General features: G+C 37.2%; 1 protein-coding gene across 2 annotated transcripts in view; it reads right to left on the minus strand.

Moving 5' to 3' along the window:
- Positions 1 to 21639, minus strand: part of LOC144977896 (uncharacterized) — a 39896-nt gene extending 18257 nt beyond the window's left edge. Inside the window, exon 1 of one of the 2 annotated variants that reach the window (XM_078923310.1) lies at positions 21511 to 21639. In XM_078923310.1, the coding sequence (XP_078779436.1) occupies positions 21511 to 21624 (114 nt within the window). In that variant the 5' untranslated portion in view covers positions 21625 to 21639. Of the gene's footprint in view, positions 1 to 18602; positions 18706 to 21510 lie in introns of those variants that run through there. The other variant, XM_078923312.1, reaches the window with a different exon arrangement.

Consider the following 21639-nt stretch of genomic DNA (forward strand, 5'->3'; position numbering starts at 1 on the left):
CAATGGGCCTTTATAAAGGTACAGTTTTATTATTTCATCAGCACTGTTGGCAAATATCATAGGTGTTCTATTCTGTATTTTTATTTTGACCAGATTTTTTTTTAAGTTAACTTCAATATCAGGAGTCTACTTTATTGATAAACTAAAATAGCCTCCGATATTGTTCAAAATCTCTTAAGCAAAATTAAGATTTTAAATGTTTGGGCGTTGTTGTTGTTTTTTGTTTTTTTTTTTTTGTTTTTTGTTTTTTTTGCTTTATCTGTATTTGAACAGGGCAAAAGAAACCAAAAAAAAAAAAAACATGTTTTTCTTCAGTTTACACCAGGTAGGCCCTAGTGTCATACTATAATGTAAACAATTTTATCGGCCCAGCCCACTGTTTAAATATGGAATCGTCACAAATCAGTGATCACTACTTGTAAGTCTTTCATGATATCGTATTGACTATTTGGTGTGTCATTGAACTTTTCCAAATGTACACACGCGAAGGATCATTGGTCACCAACACACTTAGTCAATCAGGAAGAACAAAAAAATACTCACTCCACCAAACAATGGCTGTCACCATCACCACCGCCACAACCACATTTAACATCAGCTCCATTATCACCACCACCAAACCACAATCATCATAATCATCATCGTCGTCATCGTCATACTCATCATCGTCGCCATCGTCATAATCATCATCATCATATCTGTGTAGTTTTACCATATGAGGTCAAAAACATTTTTACAACCCGCCGTCGAATAATTACGATACTATCAATATTTATTAGTACGATTCTATTGTTTCTGCCAGACTTTATTGAGATTGAAAATATAATGGAATTTAAACCCTCTACAAGGAAAAGGTATGAGAAATTGATTCTGATACGATATTTTGTTTTACAGCCTATCGCCATGCTGTGTGTGTTGATATGCAATATTGTCATGGTTTATAAGCTGTCTAAAGCAAACGAGTTTCTATCAAACCCAGCACATGCTTCAACTCAAAATGCAGTTCCTGAATCAAACGTCGACTCTCATGGAAAAAAGAAGAAGGAGTTAAAAGCCATACGTATGATCATAATTGTGTCTGTACTGTTTACACTGTGTTACTTACCAGCCCTCATAAACAGAGCGCTTGTCACGTTAGAGGCCATGGCCTACCCTGACTACACAATATTCGCGGCGCAGTCAATGGACACTGTATGGTCGTTTCTAGAAATAATAAACGTTAGTTTCAACATCATAATTTATTATAATATGAGCTCAAACTACAAAACAGTATTAAAAGAAATGTTTGGCGTTAAAACCCAATAGAAATAATTTCTTTTTCTGACCTCTCGCACTTTGTAATCAGATAGTCACGTGGTATGTTTGATGTCTGAAAAGATTATCACGAAATGTCAAATAAATGATGATGATGATGATGATGATGATGATGATGATGATGATGATGATGATGATGATGATGATGATGATGATGATGATGAATAAATGCTGATTTTACGAAGAAATAGTCAATACTTTCACGAAATGACATTATCTATAACTTCTTGAATTAATCCGAGAATTAGGATCCGCTTTAGGAATTATTTCAAATTGAAAAATTCTCCATGTTAGAAAATACGATCACTTACACATCATTGCATTAGGGCTAGGGCTTTGCTTTGTGCCGATAAAGTAAAGAATTTCAATTCCTGCCACCTCACTTTGAAATCTTCAACAGTTCATCTCGCATCAAATTATTTTTCTGAGTCTCATTTGCGTTTAGTTCTGGATTATAGGGAATGAGATTAGCGGAAGAGTATCATCCCTTGATTGGACGTCACTTATAGTCTGTGACGTCACCAGCGGAAAAGTTATTCGAGAGAGAATGTCATGTTGGTTGTGCCCATGCGTCTCTCGTCCTCGCTCCCCCCAGGATTTAACCCTACTCGTATAGAAAAGAAAATCCCCTTTTATGGATGGAATTTTATTTTTTGTTACCAGTTCGCTTTATAAAATTGACGACAACTTAAACATAAAACGTATCCATATTTACACGAGCACTGTCACTGTCTAGACGTTATGGATAGTTCAAGAATTAATTTATCCTTCATCATCATGTGGTGTCTGGCTTCTAAGTGTGAACGACCATGCCTTTCCAAGCCTCTCTATCATTCATTCGTTGCCCTGATGGTCTCCACATGTTGTCCACCAATCTCATCCCCTGTCTCCCTGTTTCTCGCTTTCCATCTAGCATTCCTGTTGTCCAGTGGCGTGGCATGCTTACAGTATAAGGTGATGCCAGAATCAAAAGGAAATGACTTAAAACAGACTATATTTGTAAATACAAAAGAAAGAAGAATTTAAAGAAAAGACTTACTCAAATAAGTAAGATGCGGTGTTTATCATTTCTCAGTTTTATTTTTTTTTTCAATGCTGTAATCCAAGTTTAAAAGATGGAGCGGTGCCAGGCACCAAATCAACCAATATAGCAACGCCCCTGCTGTTATCACATCCTTCTCTATCCCCTTGTTCCTTATTACATGGCCAAAGAACCTTGCTTGTCTTCTTATTCTGGCAAAGAAAAGATTATTCTGTATTCTGCCTCCTGGAGTTTCCATATGGTTTGATTTTCTTTCTTCCCAAAATATGCTCAGCATCACATCTCCACCGATTCTATTTTTCTCTGCAGTGATGTGTTGATAGTCCATGTCTCACACCCATGTAGATAATAAAACTAGCTCTATATACTTTCATGTTGGTGGGCTAGCCATATCTCGGTTTGTGACCATCAGTCTCATATATCCATGAACGCTGCATTTCCAAGAGATATCCTATTTTTAATGTCCTCTAAACATTTTATAATTATTTTGCATTTATTGATCTCAAGTATCTAATTTTTTGTTCCCGTTTTAATTCCCAACCATTTGCTTTTATGTTGCATTCTACATGGGATTTCTTTCTTGATATTCCCATTGCTTCTTCTTCCTTTTCGTTGATATTAAGTTTTTCTTTGATATCTACCAACAAAGCTGATTCATCCGCATATCTTAAATCGTTCCTCTATCGGTCATTCATCACAATCTCTGGCATATTTCCAAGTTTCTCATAATTCCTTCTGGATATATTGAATACAGATCTGGCTAGTGGACACATCGTTGCCTTACTTCCCTTTTTATTTCTTGAAATTCACTAGATTACCCGTCTATTCTCACTGCTGCTGTTTTCCCCCAATATAAGCTTGGTATTATTCTCATACCTTTTCTATCTATGCCAATATTCTGAAGTATTTCAATCAATTTTGAGTGTTGGGCTCCATCAAACGCTTAACTTCTATGAAGTATTATATATATATATATATATATATATATATATATATATATATATATATATATATATATATATATATATATATATATATTATTTTTTAAAATATTTACCACAATGTTTGAGACAGTCTACATTAATGTTTCAGGCTTAATTTGCCATCGTCAGGACTGACTCAGTCCTGGCGATGGCAAATTAAGCCTGAAACATTAATGTAGACTGTCTCAAACATTGTGGTAAATATTTTAAAAAAATAATAATTCGCTCCATTACTACATGTCGAGCACTTTTCGTACCATATTTGTATCAAACACGATTCAATATATATATATATATATATATATATATATATATATATATATATATATATATATATATATTCTTTTTCTGGTCCTCTCCCTGAGATTATCCTTGTGCCATTTCCTTGTTTTAATCCGTATTGAACTTTTTATCTTCTTTTCTTTTCAGGGACTCATTTATTGTCATTTAGAATAATTCAAATTTCTCTTCTATCTCTTGAATGGTGCTCAACATTTCAAATATGTTTAAAACTTCCACCGAGTTTTGAATACTTATTATTTCATCATATTTTAAAGCTTTCATGTTTAACTATTTTAATCACTGCTTTAATTTTCTTTAATTTTTATTTTATTTTGGTAACTACTAGCTCATGATCTGATCCACAGTCAGCTGCTGGAAATGTTCATCTGAAAGTATGGAATTCTGAACCTACTTTTATCCACATATAGTCAATTTGGTTTCGTGCTTGATTATCCGAGTGGACCCATTTCAATTTCCTTATCTCATTGTGTGTTGTTTTTCTCTATCCTAACCGATCATTTTCATTATTCTCCCAAAATGGCAGGCTTACCGAACTCAAACAAACTCTCTGGAAAACAACTTTATGTTCTTATTTATGAAACTAAGACCATTCTTCAAAGTTTGTGATGTACAAAATTAATCTTATTTTTTTTTAATGTATAAAGTATCATAAGAAATATGACGATTTTGCTGCAGGTGGTGATGAGATGGTTAAATAAATAATCACAAATACATTTTACAAATCTACAAAAAGGCACACTTTACACCACGCAATCTTTATTTGATGCCTGAGTCTTATAAGATAATCTAATGTTTGAGAGCACGTTCAAAAACTAGCAACCAAATCAGAGTAGTAGTAGTAGTAGTAGTAGTAGTAGTAGTAGTAGTAGTAGTAGTAGTAGTAGTAGTAGTAGTAGTAGCGTATGGCCCCAGCTTCGAAAGTCTTCTTCCGCTCTTAGGACGGTTTCATAGCCACCTTCAAGTTTAGTTACTGGACAGTGGAGGACGATGTTATCGCTGGTCTCTGGGTCCGCCTGACATTTCCGGCAGGTATCACTGTTTCCAAGTTTCCATCTGCACATATTTGATGCAGTTCTGCCATGTCCAGTTAAGAGGCGGTTTCAGGAAACCCAGTATGACGTTATGGAATGCAGGCACTCTTTTAGTTGGATCTTTAATGATGTTTCCTCCGCTTGTTGTTTCCCTGTTCCAGATTTCTCTCCAGTTTTCCGCCACACTGAAGTCTGACCAAATCCGAGTTTCCTACTAGTATTTTCTAGCTGTGTCTTTTTGATTTGCGTCATACCTTTATTTATATATTTTTTTATAATCCTATGCCAGTTCCTGCCACCAGGGTTTTCACAATACCAATCAATTTAGGCGGTCATACTCGTTGATAAACCAGTATTGACTATTTTTTTCCAAAACAAAAAAAGACTGGCACAATAGATTGGGACAATAATTACACACAAAGACTCATCCTACACAGGAATAAATGTTCGTGATTTACACCTTTGATTTTGATACCCTTTCAATTGACTTTTATTTTGATTTTGGAAAGCCAGAAAAGGCTTTGTCCATTTTGCTATTTTGTTTTTGTATTGCATTATTTTACATTGCAAATTTTATAATTTTTGGTTAATCACAATTGATTTTGGTGTTGTCTTTTGAATTATGTAATTTCTTTGTTGAATTCTTTAAGCGTTTTAAAAATTAAATGAATGTTTCTTGATTTTAAAAAAATCTGCCTGTGTGTTTCACAATTTAACAATTTTATCATTTTTGTGAATTATTTTAAATCCAATTACTTTTAAGCACGTGCTTTAACTTAATGTGAATAGCTTTTGATATTTATTATTCTTAGTTGGTTGCTTATATTGCATTAGTTGAATTAGTGTGGATAATATTTTTTTTTATTTTGACATTGTCAATTTATGTTATATATATTATTCCTAAAATGTTAGTACACCCTCTAGATGTGATGGTATATCTACTACAATAGAATTCGTGTCAAGACTTTATCTATCATATAGTGTTTATCTCTAGAACTAAATCCTACAAACAAATTTCATATGCAGTTCATTGTAAGTGGATTCTCCTAGATCTGGTTAGTTTGTCATTGAAGATAAAATGTTGAGTAAACACTAAATATTAAATTTGAGGAAAAAGTTCTATTCTTCGTATTTTAAAATATATTTTATAATTTTTCAATCTATCACTTAAATTCCATCTACTTATAAAATGTACACGAGCAATTTGAATTGATAGGAAATTATAGTTAGAATACGTGATATTTTCATGTAAATGGTTCTTGCAAAATGCCCCAAATTGCTATCTAGTCCTATTGTGTCTAACATACATAATAAACAATATGTATATATTAATGTATATCAACAATGTTTTGCACGTATTATTATTATTATTATTATTTTTATTATTATTATTATTATTATTATTATTATTATTATTATTATTATTATTATTATTATTATTATTATTATTATTTTTATTATTATTATTATTATTATTATTATTATTATTATTATTATTATTATTATTATTATTATTATTATTATCATTATTATTTCATATAGCATTTCTATTAATTAGCTATCAAGGACGATGCCCGTACCACTTGGGATGCTCCATTGTGAATACCTGCTGTCTTGTAAGTCTCCGCGAGTGTCCCAGGGTTACTCAATCCTACTACCTTCATGCCTTTTATCTAATCAATGATACTATTTGCCACTGATTCATTTATCATTCATAATATATCCACTATTACGTTGATAGAGGTGTACATCGTTCATAGCCTCTGGTTCATGCCCCACTGGTGATACCTCCTACAGTCCTTAGTTCATCCCGTCTGCTGCCCATATCCCATAGCCCGAGTTCACTCCCTACTGATGTCCACTTCCCAAAGTTCCCAACGTTCACCTCACTGGAGTTCATGTCCAGTAGTGGTTCCGTGTTTACTCATTAGTGATGACCACATCTCATGGCCGCGGGTTCACTCTTCACTGGTGCCCATATCCGGTGGTCTCGGGTTCACTCCCCAGTCGTGGTCGCCTCTCATTGCCTTGAGCTCACTCCCCAATGATGTTCACCTTCCAAAGTCCTGGATTAATTCCATACTGGTGTCCACCGCCCAAAGTCCTGGATTAATTCCATACTGGTGTCCACCGCCCAAAGTCCTGGATTAATTCCATACTGGTGTCCACCGCCCAAAGTCCTGGATTAATTCCATACTGGTGTCCACCGCCCAAAGTCCTGGATTAATTCCATACTGGTGTCCACCGCCCAAAGTCCTGGATTAATTCCATACTGGTGTCCACCGCCCAAAGTCCTGGATTAATTCCGTACTGGCGTCCACCGCCCAAAGTCCTGGATTAATTCCATACTGGCGTCCACCGCCCTTAGTACTGGATTAATTCCATACTAATGTCCACCGCCCAAAGTCCTGGATTAATTCCATACTGGTGTCCACCGCCCAAAGTCCTGGATTAATTCCATACTGGTGTCCACCGCCCAAAGTCCCAGGTTTACTAAACGCTGGTGTCCATATCCAATGGTCCCTCTTCACTCCCCGGTGGTATCCTCCTCTCATAGCCCCGGGTTCACTCCCCACTGGAGTCGATAAACAGTGGTTCTGTGTTTCCTCACTAGTGGTGTCCACCTCTAATAGCCCCGGGTTCACTCCTCACTGGTGCCTACCTCATATAGGTAGTACCGAGGTTATCCAAAATAACTTATTAAAAGTGTCGAAATTGATTGTTTTTGAGAGTGTTAGTGTCTTCGGTACATATTTTATGATATCTGTTTGACTCAACGAACTTTCAAACTGACTTTAAATTATAGGAGGAAATCAAGTTATCTGTTTATCTATCTGTAAAAAATACATTTCTAATTTTCAAATCTTTCAGTTGTGCGCCGTATAATTTGTTTCATTGACTCAAATAAGCACAATGTTCTCCACAAAGCTATATTTTTAAAAGAAAGGATATATATATATATAAAAATTCATATATATATATAATATATATATATATATATATATATATATATATATATATATATATATATATATATATATATATATATATAAAGAGAGAGAGAGAGAGAGAGAGAGAGAGAGAGAGAGAGAGAGGGGGGGGGGAGGAGGGAGCATTTTCCTCCCACGATGCTAACGATTCAACAGGCACGAGCATAGTGAGAGAGTGATGAATGAATATATGCATAATGCACACTCCAGGAGGTGTAGTACCTATGTATATTCTGTAAGGGCGAAAAGATTTCTTACATAAACATGGCTTTTTTTCTTTGCGCCTACTCATTCCAAGGTCTCACATAGTCTTGCTATACGTCATTTATTAATTTTTGTTTTTTTTTTTTGGGGGGGGGGGGGGGGGGGCTGGAAAAGTTGTCTGTATAGCAATTAATTTCACCAAAATAGACACTTTACTGAAAACTTATGGATCTAGATGCATTTGTGCTGAATACTCTTACAGTTTTATTTATAAACATAAGATTATTTAGTTTATGGAAATGCTTTATCCAGAATCAAACATGTTTCATTTTGGCAATACGCTTCAATAGTCGTAACGTCACTTCCCTCGTAATGACGCATGGTAACTTAGTAACTGGCTCTAAACTATCGGAACAATGGCGGACGCCCTTATGAAATAATATTTCTCGGACGAGCATTAACGCGTATCCAGAGGAAAAAAACAACAAAACATTATAAATCTGATCATGTTTTTACTTTTACACATTCTGATCACAAGAAATATTAAAAGTTCTAGTCAGCATGAAGAATAAAAAGTACAGATTTTCTTTGTTTAGAACCACGATGGCCGCCGTTGCTGGGCGACGTGACATCAGACTTTTGAATCCAATTGCCTAGAAATAATTATTTTAGTTGATTTGAATTGTGTGTGACTGTGTGTGTGTGTGTGTGTGTGCATAGTAATAGTAGTAGTAGTAGTAGTAGTAGTAGTAGTAGTAGTAGTAGTAGTAGTAGTAGTAGTAGTAGTTGTAGTAGTAGCAGTAGTAGTGAGAGAGAGAGAGAGAGAGAGAGAGAGAGAGAGAGAGAGAGAGAGAGAGAGAGAGGGGGGGGGAGCATTTTCCTCCCACGATGCTAACGATTCAACAGGCACGAGCATAGTGAGAGAGTGATGAATGAATATATGCATAATGCACACTCCAGCGAGGTGTGTACCTATGTTATTCTGTAAGGGGCGAAAAGATTGCTTACATAAACATTGGCCTTTTTTTTCTTTGCGCCTACCTCATTACCATAGGTCTACACAGTGAGTCTTGCTATACCGTCATTTAATTAATTTTCTTTTTTTTTTTTTTTTGGGGGGGGGGGGGGGGGGGCTGGAAAAGTTGTCTGTATAGCAATTAATTTTACTAAAATAGACACTTTACTGAAAACTTATGGATCTAGATGCATTTGTGCTGAATACTCTTACAGTTTTATTTATAAACATAAGATTATTTAGTTTATGGAAATGCTTTATCCAGAATCAAACTTATGTTTCATTTTGGCAATACGCTTCAATAGTCGTAACGTCACTTCATTCGTAATGACGCATGGTAACTTAGTAACTGGCTCTAAACTATCGGAACAATGGCGGACGCCCTTATGAAATAATATTTCTCGGACGAGCATTAACGCGTATCCAGAGGAAAAAAACAACAAAACATTATAAATCTGATCATGTTTTGACTTTTACACATTCTGATCACAAGAAATATGAAAAGTTCTAGTCAGCATGAAGAATAAAAAGTACAGATTTTCTTTGTTTAGAACCACGATGGCCGCCGTTGCTGGGCGACGTGACATCAGACTTTTGAATCCAATTGCCTAGAAATAGTTATTTTAGTTGATTTGAATTGTGTGTGACTGTGTGTGTGTGTGTGTGTGTGTGCATAGTAATAGTAGTAGTAGTAGTAGTAGTAGTAGTAGTAGTAGTAGTAGTAGTAGTAGTAGTAGTAGTAGTAGTAGTAGTAGTAGTTGTTGTAGTAGTAGTAGTAGTAGTAGTAGTAGTAGTAGTAGTAGTGGAGAGAGAGAGAGAGAGAGAGAGAGAGAGAGAGAGAGAGAGAGAGAGAGAGAGAGAGAGAGAGGTAGAGAGAGAAGGGGGGGGGGGGGGGGGAGGGAGCATTTTCCTCCACGATGCTAACGATTCAACAGGCACGAGCATAGTGAGAGAGTGATGAATGAATATATGCATAATGCACACTCCAGCGAGGTGTGTACCTATGTTATTCTGTAAGGGGCGAAAAGATTGCTTACATAAACATTGGCTTTTTTTTTCTTTGCGCCTACCTCATTACCATAGGTCTACACAGTGAGTCTTGCTATACCGTCATTTAATTATTTTTTTTTAAATTTATTTATTTTTATTTTTTTTTTTGGGGGGGGGGGGGGGCTGGAAAAGTTGTCTGTATAGCAATTAATTTCACCAAAATAGACACTTTACTGAAAACTTATGGATCTAGATGCTTGTGCTGAATACTCTTACAGTTTTATTTATAAACATAAGATTATTTAGTTTATGGAAATGCTTTATCCAGAATCAAACATGTTTCATTTTGGCAATACGCTTCAATAGTCGTAACGTCACTTCCCTCGTAATGACGCATGGTAACTTAGTAACTGGCTCTAAACTATCGGAACAATGGCGGACGCCCTTATGAAATAATATTTCTCGGACGAGCATTAACGCGTATCCAGAGGAAAAAAACAACAAAACAGTATAAATCTGATCATGTTTTGACTTTTACACATTCTGATTACAAGAAATATGAAAAGTTCTAGTCAGCATGAAGAATAAAAAGTACAGATTTTCTTTGTTTAGAACCACAATGGCCGCCGTTGCTGGGCGACGTGATATCAGACTTTTGAATCCAATTGCCTAGAAATAATTATTTTAGTTGATTTGAATTGTGTGTGACTGTGTGTGTGTGTGTGTGTGTGTGTGTGTGTGTGCATAGTAATAGTAGTAGTAGTAGTAGTAGTAGTAGTAGTAGTAGTAGTAGTAGTAGTAGTAGTAGTAGTAGTAGTAGTAGTAGTAGTAGTAGTAGTAGTAGTAGTAGTGAGAGAGAGAGAGAGAGAGAGAGAGAGAGAGAGAGAGAGAGAGAGAGAGAGAGAGAGAGAGAGAGAGAGAGAGAATGAGAGTTTCAGGTCAAAGCATTTGTCACCCGCATTGAGGGTGGATATTCGTTTATTGTGTTCATTTCGAGCCTCAGATAACCTTGTGACACATGTGTATAATGTTTCTCCTTTGTTGGCCCACATTTCACACCACATTGATAGCACATGAGGAGGTGAACGAAAAAGAATCTTGAATGGGTTGGCAAAAAATGATCTGGGATGGTAACGATTACATTCTGGTTAAGGGTGTTGTGTAATTGAAGGAGGGCTCTGAGGAATTTATCGTGATCATGACAACCACTAGGAACCATGTTCGACCGAAATAGTCTTGCAGTGAATTCTTGTCTACCGTCACTTGACAACTCCTCTGGAACCCCAAATTTCCCAAATGTAGTGAAGAGGGAACGTAACCAGGCGATGAACCACGCATTCCTTACTAAGCGCTCCAAGATTGGGTGGAAAAAGTGCAGACCAACCTGATAACCGGTCCCCAGTTATCCAAACTCAAAGAAGTCAGAAAAGACTGACTCGAAAGGGGTGGAAGGTGGGAATGATGGTTCAAACGGTAGAGTGGTCTGACAGGATGCATTCAGGGCATATTGATCGTGTATCCTGGATACTTGCAGTCATACAAAGCCAAAAGACAATAGATTTTGCTGGAAGCTGCATCTATGACCCTGAATGTCTTAGTGCAAATTCAATAAAGTTCACTCAGTTCTTAAAACCTAGTTATAGTTTTTCACTTTCATCATTCTGTACTAATCACTACATTTACTTTAAGCACTCTCTCTCTCTCTCTCTCTCTCTCTCTCTCTCTCTCTCTCTCTCTCTCTCTCTCTCTTTCTTTCTTTCTTTCTCTCTCTCTCTCTCTCTCTCTCTCTCTCTCTCTCTCTCTGTGTGTGTGTGTGTGTGTGTGCGTGTGTGTTTGTCTCTCTCTCTCATATATATATATATATATTATATATATATATATATATATATATATATATATATATATATATCCCCTCTCTTTACCTGCCCATCTCTCTATCTCTCATTCTTTCTTCAAACGCACACTCGTGTGCGTGCAAAGTAAACACAATTCAATTCAATTGAAATATTTATTTCTAAACAATTGCCATACGTTGGCAGTTTCAACTAACAAATAAAACACACACACACACACACACACACATATATATATATATATATATATATATATATATATATATATATATATATATATATATATATATATATATATATATATATATATATATATATATATATATATATATATATATATATATACATACATAAAACAATCAAGTTCACTCAGTTCTTTAGCCTTGTCAGTTTTATGTTTTTGTACTAATCACTACATTCACTTTAATCACTCTCTCTCACACACATAAACACACACACACACACACACACACACACAATAAGTGAAGTTCAGTGGCTAAATAATCATTAAAACTAGCGGCTACATTGTTTATTTGGGTCATCCCAGACGTCATCATATGTGTACATTGTTTAATTGGGTCATCCCAGACGTCATCGGATGTGTACATTGTTTATTTGGGTCATCCCAGACGTCATCATATGTGTACATTGTTTAATTGGGTCATCCCAGACGTCATCAGATGTGTATATTGTTTATTTGGGTCATCCCAGACGTCATCAGATGTGTACATTGTTTAATTGGGTCATCCCAGACGTCATCAGATGTGTATATTGTTTATTTGGGTCATCCCAGACGTCATCAGATGTGTACATTGTTTATTTGGGTCATCCCAGACGTCATCAGATATGTACATTGTTTATTTGGGTCATCCCTAACGTCATTAGATGTGTACATTGTTTATTTAGGTCATCCCAGACGTCATCAGATGTGTACATTGTTTATTTGGGTCATCCCAAACGTCACCATATCGGCCCTAACCAACAGAAGGACAGAATCACTCAAAAAATAATAAGATCACTTTTTTTCACTTCACCGACACTCTGGGACATAGCAAAGCTCGCAAAGTTGTCAGAATGATCATATCTCAAGTATTTTTGAAATTAGAGGCGATTAAAAATTTTGCTTGAAACAGTATCCTATTTAAGCCCCATCTGACCAACAAAAGAACAGTATCTCAGACGGTCGTGTCCGCCCCGTCAAGTGGACGGCGTCCCTCATGAGCGTGATGGTTGCGACAACGAATATAGCATGGCTTGACCCCAGCGACATCTATATGAAGTCCTAGCTTGACCCACAGACCTGCTCACTAATCTGTGGCTTGACCCCAGCGACATCTATATGAAGTCCTAGCTTGACCCACAGACATTCTCACTAATCTGTGGCTTGACCCCAGCGACATCTATATGAAGTCCTAGCTTGACCCACAGACCTGCTCACTAATCTGTGGCTTGACCCCAGCGACATCTATATGAAGTCCTAGCTTGACCCACACACCTTCTCACTAATCTGTGGCTTGACCCCAGCGACGTCTATATGAAGTCCTAGCTTGACCCACACACCTTCTCACTAATCTGTGGCTTGACCTTTCGGAACGGCTCGGAAAGTTGACATCGCTACTTGCAGGGCTGCCACATGGTCATAGTCATGGCCAATTTGCCCAAGATTTTGTCACCATTAGAATAGGGCTTTAAAGTATACCTTTTATTATTTACTTTTTGACAAGCTACTTCTTTCTTAGTGTAGTCGATTTTTTTAATTAAGAAAGACGAGTTGGCAACGCAGTCAGAGCGTTAGTTCACATAAAGTGTAATTTGATTTTGAAATTGGCCACGAGGAACTCTGATCATCTGACATTTACTGTGTGTGGGGGGGGGGGGGAAGTAGTCTGTGTGTGTAAAAAAAAAGAAAAGAAAGAAAGAAAGAGAGATAGAGAGAGAGAGAGAGAGAGAGAGAGAGAGAGAGAGAGAGAGAGAGAGAGAGAGAGAGAGAGAGAGAGAGAGAGAGAGAGAGAGAACCAAAAAAATTGATAATGTATAGATAGAAATCACCTGTATCCTAGTTTGGATGTGCATGTGATTGGGGGGGGGGGGGGGGGGGGGGGTTGCGTATGCGTGGGTAATACAAATGGAATGCATAATGTGACCAGTGCAATGTGGGAAGATAGAACATTTTCTAATTTGATGATGTATTATCAAGATATGGAAAACAAAGAAATCATAGTATTGGGTGGGGGGGGGGGGGGGGGGGAAGAGAGAAGGGGGGGGGGGGTGGTAACTCGCATTATTTGTCTTAAGGTCACACAGTAAATACAATTTTTTTGGTGTTGACAAGTTTGGAACAACAGTGACAAGAAATTTCGTAAATAAAAATGTTTCCCTTACGTCAAATGTGTCGTTCCGCGTGTAAATTGCTATTTTATTCTAGCGAAAAGCTATGAGCAGGATCTTTTTGAAATAAAATTTTGCCACTAAAGAAAATATATCATGTCACCGTCTTTACCAGTCTACCCCATATAACCATCCAAAACCTTTGTCAACCCTATCATGTATGAATTCAAAATGACATATAGCATCTCGACAAATTACACGACGGTGTCTCATTGAAAGAAAAGGATGATTTTTTTTGTCTAATAGAAATCAGCTGATAAACCGCAATTTTGCATATTGTTCATACCTATATGTATATTTCCTCTACAATTGAATAAAATCTTTTAAATCTTTAACATTTTAAGTCAACTTCTATTTAATGGCCGGTTAATCTTGTTACCGAGATTTCGCCGAGTCTTGATTTAAAGTATTCAATGAAACCTTTAACATTGGCTAACTAATAAATTCATTCAATCGAGAATCTGACGGATAATTCTCGTTGCTATCCACACTTGTGACAATAAATGTTACCATTATAATTTGGCCACCTCATGACGTCAGATGACCTGGTGATAGCTGTATTGGTAAGTAACAACAAGAAATGAAGTGAGTAGAAAAGTGCCAGAAGACAATAGAGAATAAAAAATTTTGCGCGGCGGCGATGGGGGCTCGAACCTGCGACCTTACTGGTACGACAACTCCCCCTGGCGTGACTCTATCGTATGAGCTATCCACGATCAATTAAAAAAAAATTATTCTCTATTGTCTTCTGGCACTTTCCTACTCTCTTCATTTTTTTTTTTTTTTGTTGTTATCAACATAAAGTGCCTGCTCCACTCACTTTTCTAAATTGTTTTGGTAAGTAAATCTTCGAATCACGAAATTGGACAAGACGTTGAGTCGAGATTGGCGGAGACTAACCACTGAAATTACCGGTGGGTGGTATCAAAAACACAAACGTTGAAAATGAAATATCGACGTGCACGACACAAAAGGACAGACTTGGATCGTCCAAGGATGGTTGATGTTGCATCAACAGGTTTACCCTATCGTGTTCAGATTCTATTTCTGCTGGATGACGAGTTCCCCAGAGACGCCAACTTTCAATTTGGCTCACAGGAATTTCAGACACCACTCGGAGGAATTTCAATGCCGAAAGAGGAATTTCCGCACACACAAAAAAGGGAATTGTGATGGTATTTAGTATTGTGTTTAAATATTGTATAGATCTAAATAGATAACTGATTAGAACTGATCATAATATAGTTCTAATCAGTTATCTATTTAGATCTATATTATGATATACAAACACATTGCCAAATACAGCCCCAAAGTTTCCTTATTTCAAATGAATTAAAGCTCCAAAACCTAATGGTAGTGATTGTAGTAATGGTGGTAGTGAGGATGATGTGGTGTTGGTGGTTGTAGTAATAGTGGTAATAGTAGTAGTAGTAGTGATGAGGACAATGTGATAATGACTGTTGTATTAGTAGTGGTAGTGATGATGATGAGGCGGTTGGAGTGGTTGTAGTTGTAGTAGTGGCCGTGGTTGTAGTAGTAGTGATGATGTAGTGGTAGTGGTTGTGGTAGTAATGGTGATGTGGTGGTGGTAGTGGTTGTAGTAATGATGATGTGCTGGTGGTTGTAGTAGTAGTGGTAGTGATGATGGTGTGGTGGTGGTGGTTTGTAGTAGTAGTGGTAATGATAATGATGTGGTGGTGGTTGAAGTAGTAGAGGTAGTGATGATGATGTGGTGGTAATGGTAGTGATGGTGATGGGGTGGTGGTTGTGGCATAAGTAGTGGTAATGATGATGTGGTGGTGGTGGTGGTTTAGTAGTAGTGGTAGTGATGATATATGGTGGTGGTGGTTGTAGTAGTTGTGGTAGTGATAGCTGTAGTAGTAGTGGCAATGATAATGATGTGGTGGTGGTTGTAGTAGTAGTGGTAGTGATGATGATGTGGTGAAGGTGGTGGTTGAAGTAGTAGTGGTAGTGATGATGATATGGTGGCGGTGGTGGTTGTAGTAGTTGTGGTAGTGATGATGATGTGGTGGTGGTGATTGTAGTAGTAATGGTAGTGATGATGATGTGGTGAAGGTGGTGGTTGAAGTAGTAGTGGTAGTGATGATGATATGGTGGTGGTGGTTGTAGTAGTAGTGTTCGTGATGGTTGTAGCAATAGTGATGATGATGTAGAGGTCGTGGTTGTAATAGTAGTACAGGATTCCTACAGCAATTCCATTAAGAAATTCAAGTAGTTGTCAAGGAGCTTTCAATGTGATTTTTTTTTTTATTCAAGGATTAAAACACTAATAAATTATAGTGGTTATAGTAGTGGTAATAAAGATGGTGATGTGGTTGTTGTAGTAGTGGTGGTAGGGATGGTGATGTGGTGGTTATAGTAGTGGTAGGAATGGTGATGTTGTGGTTGGGCTAGTGGCTGTAGGGATGGTGATGTGGCGGTTGTTATAGTAGTGGTTTGTACAGGGTTATTACACCAATTCCATTGTGGTAAGGAGTTTTCGAGTAGTTTCAATGGTGATTTTTTTTAATTCTAGGAGTAAAACGGATTAATTTCCTTCGAAAGATAGTTTCTCCACTAGAAGAGGTAACTCAAATACTTGACTGCTGCTTCTACAACAACGCAAGGTCCTCAAATCCACTTTTCTTCAACTTAACTGATGATATGAATGCATTCAATTGAACAATAAACTTCATGGTATTCAAATACGGAGTGTCTATTCGTCCTTCAGGTAGTATTCTTAAAAAGTGTGCAGCCGACCTTCAGTACTTATGCAAATGAGGTTGGCGTGAAATACGCACAAGACAATTGACGGAAAGGCCGGTGTTTATATTTGTGACCTATCGTCTCAAAACGGTATTATGTCGGAACCGCATGCTTAAAAGCCGAATTTAATGTTAAACTGGTCAAAAATATAAATTGTTGGCATTCGCACCATAAAATATGGTCGCCATTCTCCTCATTAGATCAAATAAACTCAAAATAAGTCTTTTATTTCTGACTTTAACTTACATTTTCAACATCTTAACACACCCGACTTAATACCGTTTTGAGGCGAATGGTCACATTTGTCAACGTATTTTTATGTATTAAAACGACTGTTGAAAAATAAGCATCGTTATGAATATGAGTAGAAAAAAAGCATATTATTCTCTATCTCTCTCTCTCTCACTCACTCTCACTCTCACTCACTCTGTGTGTGTGTGTGTGTGTGTGTGTGTGTGTGTGTGTATGTAGTGTGTGTGTGTTATATTTTCCCCCTTTTATCTCTAATTTAATTTCTTCTCTCCCTCCATCTGTCTCTTCCTTTGTATTTTCCTCTCTTTATCTCGCTATCATCCTCTCTCTCTCTCTCTCTCTCTCTCTCTCTCTCTCTCTCTCTCTCTCTCTCTCTCTTTTTTTCTTTCTTTCTCTTTCTCTCTCTCTCTCTCTCTCTCTCTCTCTCTCTCTCTCTCTCTATATATATATATATATATATATATATATATATATATATATATATATCTTTCCATCTCTCTCTCTCTCTCTCTCTCTCTCTCTCTCTCTCTCTCTCTCTCTCGACAGAGGTTCTTCAGAGTTTTCAAGAAATTGATTCTCTAGTATCTAGTAGAGTATGGTTGTTTTTAATTTGAAGAATTTCATTGTTTATCGTTATTAGAAGTATTTTTAGACATTATAACGTAGGAGATAACCGATGTATATTATCAAAGTACATTAATTACACGATTACTTACCCTTGACTTTATCGAAATGAATAATGCTGTAAGGTCATTTATTTTAAGTTTTCATTATCGATACGGTGCGCTTTGCTAAAAATATCACAACATTGCCAGCGGAAGTATAAAGGATGAATGATATAAGTAAACTAGACGGTTAATTAATACCGTTTAGTGTTTAGTGAGAATAAGTCATGAAAATGGTTGTTAAAATCAATAACAAAGACCCGAGTGCCGTCAACTTCGTTCTATTTATAGTAGAATATAAATCGTGCGTCCCGGTGGCTCAGTGTACCATTTTTTCGCACAAGTCAGGAAATAGATAGCGTGGTCAGTGCCCGGACGAGTGATTATGAAAAAATGATATTCTGACATTGTGTCCACATTACTCCAGTCGACTCAGGTGTGAACAAGTACCAGGCCAAAGAAAGTGATCATTAAGATCATTCAGGAGAGAGAAAAAATACTTTTCGCCAGATCTAACAGACCTAACACCCAGTTAGGTCTGTTAGATCTGGCGAAAGGTATTTTGATAAATAGCGTCCTATCCAAGGGGTAGCAAGAAATTGCTGTTGTCCGTTTCACGCTATAGAAACCGAGATGAACTCCGGCTTCGTGGGCCTGATGGCTCTAAAGGACTACTACTTTTAGAGTGACAACAATGCAACACAGACTTCAATCAAATATTATTGTTGTGTCAGTTATTGTAAAATCTTACGCTACCTTTTAGGGATTAAACGTTACAAAAAAGTGACAATTTGTTTTTAACTTACCAACCAACGTCCACATCAAATTCTAATTATAGACTAAAACTTTTCTCCTTTTTCTTTGTCTTTCATACGAGGCGACCAAAAGAGATAGGCAGAGCCACCGCGCATGACCCACTTTCTCTGCTGGGCTTAGTTCTGCGCACAGACGACCGCTCGAACCAACTCTCTCTCTCGTGTCTATTAGTTGTTCGCCCATCTCTCTCTCTCTCTCTCATATATATATATATATATATATATATATATATATATATATATATATATATATATATATATATATATATATATATATATATATATATATCGTTTAGTAATTGTTCGTTTTCTCTCTCTCTCTCTCTCTCTCTCTCTCTCTCTCTCTCTCTCTCTCTCTCTCTCTCTCTCTCTCTCTCTTCGCAGTCTTTTATAGTTCATCTCCCCCTCTATCTTTCATTTAGTTATGCCGGACCAAAAAAGAAATCAAATGGAAAGAAGAAGAGGGGGGGGGGGGGGGGGGGGGGGGGAGAGAGGAGGCGGAGAAAGTAAGGAGGCAAGTGATATTTCAATATTTTCACTTCGTAACGGTAATACAGTCATTGCCGATTAATTTGATGATGAAAAAATGAATGATGCAACTTTGATTAATACCATGATTAAATGAATGGTTAGAATTTCGGAGGGGGGTATCTGATGATGATGATGATGATGATGATGATGATGATGATGATGATGATGATGATGAGGTGAAAGGGATAGAGGTTGATGAAAAGGAGGAGATGAGAAGGAGAATTGTATTGATGGTGTTAAATATGGTAACTTACAATTTCTAGCAAGATGATGTTGATGTTGATTGAGAGGTGAGCTTTTTTTTAAGAATTAAGATAAATAGACAGAGACGCCAATTTTAAATTTGGCTCACAGGAGTTTCAGACACCACTCGTAGGAATTTCAATGCCGAAAGAGGAATTTCCGCACACAAGAAAAAGGAATTGGAATGGTATTTGGCATTGTGTTTACAGAAAAACCAAGGATTGATTCGTTGACTGATTAACTGATTAATTTATTTAATGTAAGATTAACTGACCAATTGATAATGATGATAATTTTTGGTGTCGAATTGCCACAATCGTAACAAATTGAAAACGAAATGAATATGTTTATGTTGTGTATATCGCACGTGTGAAAGAAAGAAAGAAAGAGAGAGAGAGAGAGAGGAGAGAGAGAGAGAGAGGAGAGGAGAGAGAGAGAGAGAGAGAGAGAGAGAGAAAATAAGTAGGAGTGAAATATCTGTTCAATCTTAGTTATCGTTTAACATTATAACAAGTGTAACTAAATGACAAATTGCCATATTTATGGACAATAAAGATCTATTATTATTATTATTATTATTATTATTATATTGTATAGTTCTAAATAGATAACTGATTAGAATTATACTATGATACATAAACACATTGCCAAATACAATCCCAAAGTTTCCTTATTTCAAATGAAGTAAAGCACCAAAATCAAATGGTAGAGATTGTAGTACTGGTGGTAGTGAGGATGATGTGGTGTTGGTGGTTGTAGAAAGAGTGGTAGTGATGATGAAGATGTGATAGTGGTTGTTGTTGTAGTAGTAGTGGTAGTAATGATGATGTGGTGGTGGTGGTGGTTGTAGTAGCAGTGGTAGTGATGATGATGTGGTGGTGGTGGTAGTGATGAAGATGAGGTGGTGGTTGTAGTAGTGGTGGTAGTGATAATGTGGTAGTGATGATGATGTGGTAGCTGTTGTAGTAGTATTAGTGGTAGTGATGATGATGTGGTGGTTGTAGTAGTAGTGGTAGTGATGATGTGGTGGTAGTGGTTGTAGTAGTAGTGTTAGTAATGATGTGGTGGTAGTGGTTGTAGTAGTAGTTGTAATGATGATGTGGTGGTGGTGCTTGTAGTAGAAGTGGTAATGATGATGCGGTGGTGATGGTTGTTGTAGTAGTGGTAATGATGTGGTGGTGGTGGTTGTAGTAGTAGTGGTAGTGATGATGTGGTGGTGGTGGTTGTAGTAGTAGTGGTAGTGATGATGTGGTGGTGGTGGTTGTAGTAGTAGTGGTAGTGATGATGATGTGCTAGTGGTGGTTGTAATAGTAGTGGTAGTTGCAGTGATAATGATGTAGTGGTGGTGGTTGTTGTAGTAGTAGTGATGATGTGGTGTTGGTGGTGGTTGTAGTAGTAGTGGTAGTGATGATGATGTGGTGGTGGTGATTGTAGTAGTAGTGGTAGTGATGATGATGTGGCGGTGGTGGGGTAGTAGTAGTGGTAGTGATGATGTGGTGGTAGTGGTTGTAGTAGTAGTGTTAGTAATGATGTGGTGGTAGTGGTTGTAGTAGTAGTTGTAATGATGATGAGGTGGTGGTGCTTGTAGTAGTAGTGGTAATGATGATGTGGTGGTGATGGTTGTAGTAGTAGTGGTAATGATGTGGTGGTGGTGGTTGTAGTAGTAGTGGTAGTGATGATGTGGTGGTGGTGGTTGTAGTAGTAGTTGCAGTGATGATGATGTAGTGGTGGTGGTAGTTGTAGTAGTAGTGGTAGTGATGATGATGTGGTGGTGGTGATTGTAGTAGTAGTGTTAGTGATGATGATGTGGCGGTGGTGGGGTAGTAGTAGTGGTAGTGATAATATGGTGTCGTGGTTGTAGTAGTAGAGGTAGTGATGATGATGTGGTGGTGGTGGTTGTAGTAGTGATGATGATGTGGTGGTGGTGGTTGTAATAGTGATGGTAGTTGTGGTAGTGGTAGTGATGATGATGTGGTGGTGGTTGTAGTAGTAGTGGTAGTGATGATGATGATGTGGTGGTGGTTGCAGTAGTAGTGGTAGTGATGATGGTTATAATTCTAGTGGCAGTGATGATGATGTGGTGGTTGGAAGGGTGGGGGGTGTCCTTGGAAGAATTTGACCTCACCGGAATTTGACGGCAGTTGCCCGGAACCCGGAATTTTTTGCTCCAGACCAGAGTTTTTTTCAGGTGAAACCGGAGTTTTGGCATCACTGAATAGACAATCAATGACAATTTCATTTCGATGTGTACAAG

Source organism: Berghia stephanieae, chromosome 8, assembly GCF_034508935.2.
Source record: "Berghia stephanieae isolate SIO BIC M18660-M18661 chromosome 8, UCSD_Bste_1.3, whole genome shotgun sequence".
NCBI lineage: Eukaryota > Metazoa > Mollusca > Gastropoda > Nudibranchia > Aeolidiidae > Berghia > Berghia stephanieae.